General features: G+C 34.9%; 1 protein-coding gene across 22 annotated transcripts; it reads right to left on the bottom strand.

Moving 5' to 3' along the window:
* Positions 1–985: 985 nt before the first annotated feature.
* Positions 986–7,101, bottom strand: SRR1 (sensitivity to red light reduced protein (SRR1)). 22 transcript variants are annotated; one of them, XM_020382361.3, is made up of 4 exons: positions 6,879–7,101; positions 6,384–6,475; positions 2,062–2,115; positions 986–1,961 (listed from the first exon to the last, which is right to left on the bottom strand). In XM_020382361.3, the coding sequence occupies exon 4, from the start codon at positions 1,898–1,900 to the stop codon at positions 1,067–1,069; it is 834 nt and encodes a 277-aa protein (XP_020237950.1). In that variant the 5' UTR covers positions 1,901–1,961; positions 2,062–2,115; positions 6,384–6,475; positions 6,879–7,101; the 3' UTR covers positions 986–1,066. The 22 variants fall into 22 exon arrangements, with proteins under 22 accessions (XP_020237950.1, XP_082921295.1, XP_020237948.1 ...); XM_083065169.1 differs by having other exon boundaries at positions 6,384–6,462; XM_020382359.3 differs by having other exon boundaries at positions 6,384–6,446.
* Between the last annotated feature and the right edge of the window lie 2,319 nt (positions 7,102–9,420).

Genomic DNA, 9,420 nt, shown 5'->3' with positions numbered 1-9,420 from the left:
TTAAAGAGCTAATATCAAGACATTGGACCTGTCAAGTCATTCATATTTTGTGTGAGGAAATTTTGTGCAGATTTTCTAGCTAAGAAGGGTGCGTTATCATCTGAAGATATGGTGATCTTGGAAGAAGCCCCTACGAACATGGAGGAACTGCTCATGAAAGATATTCCGGGAACATGTGCATCTCGTAAATAGTTTGACTAAAACTAGCTAATTATGATGGTTATGTTTTTTATTAGTTTTTCCGATTTTGGTTTTATTTTCCTTTAATTCTCATGTAATATATATATATATATATATATATATATATATATGTATATGTGTATGTGTGTGTGCGTAAGAGAGAGAGAGATAATCTAACCCTTTTTATTGGTCTTTATATATTCCTTTTATGTATTCTAAACTGAGATTTTTCAATCAATAGAATAGTACTCACTATTTCTTTATACTCTTCTTCCTCTATACTTTTGTTCTATATTTCCATTGTCAACAAATGGTACAACAGGTTTGTATCTGTAATTGAAGACAAAACTTAATAGTAATCACTTTTTCTTTATAAACTCTTGTTCCTCTTTGCTTTTGTTCTATATTTCCATTGTCAACGAATGGTACAACAGGTCTGTATCTGTAATTGAAGACAAAACTTACATGTAATTCTTTTTGGTTTTTTCATATTATCCTTCAATCAAAAAATTAGTTTCAGCTTGACAACTTACTATGTAGATTGTCAAAGTGAAATTTCAATTCTACTTGGAGAACAAAACCAAATAAATCTAAGAAATTGCATCCAAGTTTTGTCCATTTGCTAATGCTTGTTCTTTCCATTCAGCCAAAAACGAGATGGAAGAGTTTCTCTAAACCAATTTGTTAATGTTCACACTAACTCTAAGAAACAAGAGCCAAATATCAATAGAGAAACAATTCCTTAGGATATTTGGAAAAAAGAAAAAGACACAAGAGGGTAACAGTTCTCACACTAGATCAAAAGTATACCAAAATGATCTATAACCAAATAATGACACAGGTTTACATCCCTTTATATGAATTTATGCTCATAAAATAACTCCCATCAAGGATTGATGAATTGCAGCTCCGTCTCAAGGCCGGGGCTGAAAAAATGCCAACTAGAATCATGGAATGCAAAATAATAATCATCTGAAACTACTTGGATTCTAAATGCATTTGTGAATCCCCGAGCAGCGAAAATATGCCCCATTGAGTTAAGAATAGGCGAGTTTTTACACAGTGATGCATTTTGCTCATATGTTTCAAAGCTGTTCCCAAATAATACTATGTTTTTTAGGAGATCCAGTTTCCAATTTGCTTGCAACAGGTTGTTATATAACTCTGCTTCACAGTGAGGCATGAAGAACATTGTTGGTTTTAGGGCCTCTCGCCTCCCGTGCTCATTTTTGGACATGACAGAACAACCAAGAGCTTCAAAAACCCGACACTCGGTTGCAGAAAGAATAGGATCAAATACCTCAATGTTTCCAATCCAATCAAAATCTCTTCTCATCAATAATGCAAGGCTAAGCTGCAGTCGAGGGATCTCGTATATTTCAATGCTGCCAATACCATAAATTACCATTTGCATATTTATCTCTGAGCCCAAAACCATATTGATGTAATCAACAATTGATGTTTGGACTTGATCTCTTAAAGTATGATAGAATTCAGAGTTCTCGATCCTATCTATAGATCTTTTCATTTTCTGCATCAATAATGCTTCTTTGCTTGGATCAGTCTGAGAATCAGTTGGAGTCCATGGCTCATGCTTTTCCTCCAAAACTCCATGTTTGGTAGCTTTTCTTCTTTGTTTGCCACGACGGGGTATAACAACCGTCCAGCCTTCATTTGTTGTGTTATTGTCAATTGTTAGAGTTTTCTCTGAAGCTGCCATTCAGATACAATAATTCTCTCGTCTCTGATACACCGTTTCAACCTCAATGCAATACCAAATTCTGGATAAAAATGCGTGGTGTTAGAAATGGCTTTACATGCTTGGTCATTCAAAATAAACAGTAGATTGAATCCATATTACTAGTAAGCAGTAACTAGTACCAATACAGTACTTGCATTCAAGATGGTGGTCAAATTTGTGAATGGATTTTTACACTGAAGTAGGCAAAAAACAAAATGTGAATGAGCATCTTTGCTATAACTTTTTTGTAAAAGAAACCATTGATTATAAATAACCCCGGCATGAAAACCAAAATTATCATTAGAATGCAAAATCAATATACAAAGACCTAGTCGGGAATCAGGATCAGTATCTAATTAAGCTAGATATATTTAAATTACAATTAGTGACATATTTCAAGCTTAAGCTCACTGAGAAATCTTAACAATATAATATGGGAATAGAGGGATTGGAATTGAAATTGGAAATTCCCAACATAAAGTATTTTCTATTGTAGAATGGAACTATGGTAGCATTTAAGGACGACGAACCCTGATAAAATTTCTCAAATTACATGATCCTAGTCCTATTTGTCACTAGATCACATATTCCACGAATAGAAAAAGTATAAGAATAGAAAAACTCAGAGTGCTTTGCCATACGCAAAAAGATGTATAATAGAAAAACTTAGAATAATTGTAAGTTGTAACAACTAGGTAATGAATCTAAAATCTTAATGTGAGAAGTACCAGCTCCATAAACTAAGTGAGAAGCATCCAATCATAGTTAATAATGGTACTCACATTGAGATTACATTTTTCAAGTATCATACACACCAGACACAAGAACAAACAATCAATGGATAGGTTGTCTCTAAAGCAGAACACTGGGCAGCTAATTAACAATCACAATGACCCCAACAATAACAAATTGATCACAGATCAGACTGCCTTTTCAGCTATCCTACAAAACCATGCAATGATTTTAATTTAAATTTTATCGATGGTTATACAATAAATAATTAGTACTAACTTTGCTCTAAGTCAACCACGATTATTTGAAGAGTTCTTTAGTGATGAGTTATCAAAAAGTACATGCGTCTTATTGAAAGTTTTAAATTAGGTCCCAAAACTAAAAATTGTAATCGAGTCTTTGATTTTCTACAACTTTTGCAATTGGGTCCTTGGAGTTAATTTATAGCAGCTTGAAACCACCACAAAAATAATTTGTGGCAGCTTTTACTAACTCTATATGAACCCAATTACAAAAATTGTAGAAGATCAAGAGCTTAGTTACAATTTTCTTTTTTTTTTTTTAGTTTAGGGACATGATATAAAATAATTAAAAAGTTCATGGACCTACTGGTTTCATTGCATTATTACATTTTCTATTTACATCTGATTGGAGTCACTTATATATCTGCTTTGTGTTTTCATTTTAGAGTATTTCTTTGCAAATGATTTACTGTTGTTATGAGAAAACTGGAACCCCCATTTTCATTATGAATAGAAAGCTCACTAGAACTCTGAAGCAGATTGTATTGATCTATCCTCTCATTAATGTTTCTTTTTTGTGCTTTTCCCCATGTGCAGGAATCCACTTCCTGAATCCTGCTGCTGTGCAGTCCATTTTGGATGAAGGAATTGATCTATATAAACTTCATAACAAGAGACATGGAAAGTCAGTTTTATGATATTTCACTTGCATATGTGAAGTTATTTCACTTTTGTTAGTGCATATCGGATGTATTGGATTAATATGCATAGAACTTGCAGTAGAAAGAAGCAACCTAGCTGAATATCAGCCTCCAGTACTTCAGAAAATTTTAGTACCTCACTCTGATATTTGTTTCAAGCTGCAGAAAATGTTTTCGTCTTGCTTGTGTTTTAAGTCAAACTGCAATTTCGTATCTTTAATTTAGTTTTTGGACATTCATTTTGAATTGTCAAATCTATAATTTTCCTCCATCAATTATAGCAAGGTCCAATACCTAAGGCTGTACACACATGCACTCCCCCCAACAATCATAGTGCTATAATGCACTGGAATTTTCCAATACTCTTGGTGGAAATGCTGTGTATCTTAATTCTATTCAGGTTAGAACAACTAGCATTTTTCAACAATATCACCACTTTCTCTGTTCTTTTTGTCTTTTTGTCCACTGCTATATACTGTGTTCATTTAACATTTTAATAACATTTTAAGAAACATTAGTAAGGGAGATTAGACACCACCAGATACTGAAAAGAGGAAATTTGGTACCGTTGTTGAAGCTGCTCTCAGCATGCCAGTTCATAGTAGTCAATACCGGTTGTCGTGGCAGAGCGATTGCGGGTGGGCGACATATTTTCTCTTCTTTTTCCGGCGGACCTCTGCCAATCTGTCTTCTCCGACAGCGGCTCTGTCTTCTTCAACGGTGGCTCTGTCTTCTCTGGCAGACCTGTCTTCTTCTAAGAGGGAAGGCAGCGGCGACCGCTTGAGTCACAGCATTAGAAGGCCGCAGTAAAATAAATTAGGGTTGGAAATGTTGGGTCAAATGGGTCCAAGTTTTATTTTCTCTTTTGATTTGGTAAATGGGCCTTTTATTTCTCTATTTTTTTAGAGAGTGACTTCTCTTTATTTTTAATTATTATTATTATAATTCAGATAATATTTTAAGAAGTAAAAAATTTAATATAAGACTTTAAATATTTTATTTTCTTAATTTTTATTTTGTTTAACTACTATAAATTTTTATTATTGAAAATATTTAATATATAAATTAAGTTATGTTTCTATTTTTATATGTATATTATTAATTACATGTATTATAAATTATTTAATATATATATATATTAGAATAGCGGTATCCTACTATCGGCTATCCCACTTTTGGGGTTGGCTGCTCGGCTACACAGGACTAATAACTGTGCCAGTTACTGAAATTTAAGGCATCCTTAATAAAGTACGGGAAACTTCTGCTATTCTAGTTGCATTCTTCTTTTCTATACTCTGTGCTAAATGAAAACAAACTATTTTTGTTCAGCATCATTTTTTACTTTTAACTGTAAAAGCCATGAAGAGACAAACACAGCCTGAATGAAAGGCAAATCATATTCAAAGTTGAGGAGTGTAATCTATTTTTTAAGGGTGGGGGTAGTGATTGGAGAATGCAAAAGAAAATTATTATATATTTGTTTTTCTGTAATTATATAAGCCTTTAACCGGTTCATATCTATTAAACCCATCTTATTGCATGATCCTAGTCCTATTTGTCACTAGATCTAGATCACAAATTCCATGAATAGAAAAAGTAAAAGAATAGAAAAATTTGGAATGATGGTTACAACTAGGTACCAAATCTAGAATTTTAATGTAAGAAGTACCAGCTCCATAAACTAATTGGGAAGTATCCAATCATAGTTAATAATGATAATCACATACTGATATTACATTTTTTAAGTATCATACACATCAGTCACCAGTGCAAACAATCAACGGATAAGTTGTGTCTAGAACAGAAAATTGGGCAGCTAATTAGCAATCACAATGTTGTGACTTGTGACCCCAACAATAACAAATTGATCACAGATCAGACAGTATTTTCTGCTGTCCAACAAAACCATACAACAATTTTAATTTTAATTTTATAGATAATTGTTATGAGTCTCAACAGAGTAACCCTTTTTAAAAGAAATACCAATGCAAAAACATTCTTCAAAATTCACTAACCCTCTTCAAAGCACTCTTTACTCACAAACCCTTTATAACAGCAGAGAAATACCAATGGCAGTTAGGTTTTTATATTCCCCCATCTAGCCTCAACCTCCTCCACACCATAATTAGGTAAGAGATATAGAAGGACAGAGAAAATCACAATGGTAATGTTCATTTATGACCTTCAATACACATTATCATAAAGGAGCCAACTCACTACAACTTTGACTATTAAACTAAAAGGCAATTGATTTAAACCCAAGTTATGGAAATCTATATTACACTAGAAACTAGGAAGCTAGATGAACCTATCGAAAAAATCAAGAGTTGAAAATATGAATAAAGCAACCTCACATTGCACACTACTGGTCCTATGTTCAAACAATGCGATGACATGCTATAAAAGTATGCCTGTAATACCACCACAAAAAGCAAGAAAGCATGCAGAGTTAGAGCCTATTTTATCCAGTACTTTTTGCTATATTTAAAAGTAAGCAAGTGCTGCAAATGTTGCATGTTTTACACAATCAGTCCAATAAGGAGTAAATGCAACCCAAGAGAAACAATGGTCCACAGTTTAAAACTCTTGAGTCAATACAAAACAATGATCCCAAGAAAGGAAAAAAAGAATGTATGACCCCATATATAAGCAACCTCATACTCCAAGCAAAGAAGTAACTATTTCACTTCCACAAGAATTGCACTAGGCTCACCACACATTCAAGTGTTTGTATAATGGAGTTGACAGACATAAAACTCAAATAGTAGAAATATCAATGCTTTTTACCTTGGCTTCTAAGTTGCCGTCTAAAGTAGTTTGTTGGTCCTGAACCTCTTTTTGAATCAGCAGCTTAACAATGATGAGTCTAAAAGCATAAGCTTAACTCAAACAACATTATTAAAAAAAATGAATAATTATTAATTCACACAAACAAAGGCAAAAAAAAAAAGAATAATAATTAATTCATACAAACAAAGGCCAAAAGCAAAAATGTTAGGGCTTCTAAAACAGATATCTAAATGAGGTACAAAATCAATAGATATCTAACATAGGTAATAATTCATATAGACAAACAGCCTTTTCAATCAAAATCAATAGATATCCAATAGTAACTTATGCCCCTCAACAAATTTGTTTAAGATAAAATAATCATAACATTACTCCCGGTCAATAAAATGCGTGTACCCTATCATTCCTCAAAGGAGAAGTTTGAAACAAAATGAGTCTCATCAGAGGGAGATGTTAGAATTAAAAAATAAAAAATAAAAATTGAGCGCATACCAAACAGGGTGATGAAATCTTACGGTGGCGGCCCAGGGTAACGGCAGTGTGTGGTGGCACGACACTGTCATATGGCGGCAAAACACGCGAACATCGTGGGCCTGTGAAGTAGTGAGGTTTCCGATAACACAGGGCAGAGGCGGAGAACAAACCTAACTCCCTATGAGTTAATGAAAGCGAGTGTGCCACTGGGTTGTGTGTGCTATTTTGGATCAATACCACAATACAATATGCAGTTAGCTAATTTATTTTATTTATTTATTTATTTTTAATTGTGAGTGAGAATCTTATTTTTGTATTATATATTTACCTATATTATTCTTTTTTATTTGTTAGTTAGAATGTTATTTATTTATATATAAGTGTAATCAATACCAGTGATTTAAAAATCCTACCGAACCGGCCGGTCGGACCGGTTGGACTGGAAACCGGTGGTCCAGCCGGTCCGAATCTTAAGTTGAATCGGTTATGCAATCGACCCGTTTCAAACTGGATTGAACCGGTCAATTTTTCGGTTCAACCAGTGAACCGGTGGGTCAAACCGGTTCAACAACTTTTTTTCTTGTTTTTTTTAAATTTTTTTAAGGGACCATAAACCACAAAAATAATAATGAAAATTGAATCTCTTAATGGAAAAGCAAGGAGTCTTATTAAATATAACAATGACTACTTGTTCTAATATATTTGTTTGCAATATATACAACTTAAATAACTTTTATAGTATATTATTAATTTTAAATTATATATTTAATAATATAATATCTATGTAAATATTACATATATTATTTTGTGATATTAATTGCAAGCATATTACATATGTACATATTATTTATATTTTTAATTTGTATTAATATATCGTTTAACATGTAATTTTTTATGTATTTTTTTACAAAATAAAAATAAAAATAATTTTAAATAAGATAGAAAAATTGAAATTTAAAATAAGATATGAATTTATTAAAATTTATAAGTATAAAATATATTTAATATGAATATTTTTTAATATAAATAAATAAAAATCGAGTCATGCGGTTCAACTAATGACCTACCGGTTCAACCTTTGACCCACTGACTCAGTACCTTAATCGGTTCGATGACCAGTCCGGTTTTTAAAACTATGATCAATACCATAATACAAATAATTTTGGAAAGCTATTATAACGATAAATATATTAGGCTTAAATATGTTTAAACTACCTCAAATTAACTCGATTTTCAGATTATTATTTTTATAAAAAAAAATTTGTTTAAATTACTTGACTAATATTTTTTTTTTTAATTTAGTACCTGACGTTAGTCTCCTTTGTTAAATGATGACGTGACAAATGGATTGTCACGTAATTTCCCAACAATGTATGTCATGTCAGCACACATGGCCACCTCATTCTCCATGTAAATTGCCACGTCATATTTGAAATTTTTTAAAAAAATTAGTTTCCCAAACCCCCCTCCTTCTCCTCCGCCACGCGCAGCGCCTCCTCCAGCTACGGCAGCGCCGTCTCGCCATCGCCAGACCGGTCCATCAGGAGCGCGTGAGTCCAACAATACACCTAAACCCATGACTCACCCCTCTCTCTCTGTCACTCTCTCATGCCTTCTTAGCAACACGACATCGTTTTCCATGAAGAGGACATGGACGACGACGACGAGTCCGAGGAGGACGAAGAATATGAAGAGGATGACAATGAAGAAAATGACCCCTCTCTCTCCGCCTCTGCCGCTCTCGCCGTTATTGTCGTTGTCCCCGGTTCCACCGTCTCCAACGGCGCCCCCGCCCCGATGTTGGCACCCCTTCCACCACCGTCGTGGTTGCCGACTCCTCCAATCCGAAGCGGCGGCGCGTGGACCAAATCAAGGAGAAGAAGCCACTAGATGACTCGTAACGGCTCTTCCAGCGGTTGTGGACCGACGAAGACGAGATCGAGCTCCTGCAAGGCTTCCTCGACTACACCTCGCAGCGAGGATCCTCTCAACACAACGACACCGCTCTGTTCTACGACCAAATCAAGTCAAAGCTCCATCTCGATTTCAACAAGACATTGGCTGTGGCGAAGGAGGAGCTGGCTGTGACGAAGGAGGCGCTGCACGGTGGTTTCGACGTTGCTCTCGAGGAGGTCAGCAAGCACGGCGGGGGCTTCGGGGCAGCGACGGAGGACAAGTGCGGGCGGGGAATTGGAGGGCGATGGTGGCGAATACGGCAGCACTGGCGAGGGTTTTGAGGTTGAGGAATGAGGGGGGTTTGGGAAACGAATTTTTAAAAAAAAATTCAAATATGACGTGACAATTTACATGGAGAATGAGGTGGCCATGTGTGCTGACATGGCATACATTATTGGGAAATGACATGGCAATCCTTTTGCCACGTCATCATTTAACAGAGGAGACTAACGTCAGGTACTTGTAGACACCCAATTTCGTCCGGGGGCATACAAACAAGGAAATGGATCTCTGTTATGAAGGGAAGGAGCTCCCGAAGCATGCAAACAACAAGATAGGACATCAGAAGGCCTAAAGCCCAAATAAATTGGTTTTAATGGCCTGG

This window comes from Cajanus cajan, chromosome 10 (assembly GCF_000230855.2).
Source record: "Cajanus cajan strain Asha chromosome 10, NIPB_CcT2T_4, whole genome shotgun sequence".
NCBI lineage: Eukaryota > Viridiplantae > Streptophyta > Magnoliopsida > Fabales > Fabaceae > Cajanus > Cajanus cajan.
Note: the sequence above shows the minus strand (reverse complement) of the source record. Positions and strands in the feature narration are given on the sequence as shown.

Coding starts and splice junctions, on each gene's coding strand:
- SRR1 (XM_083065161.1), bottom strand. CDS start 1,900: ATGGCAGCTTCAGAGAAAACTCTAACAATTGACAATAACACAACAAAT.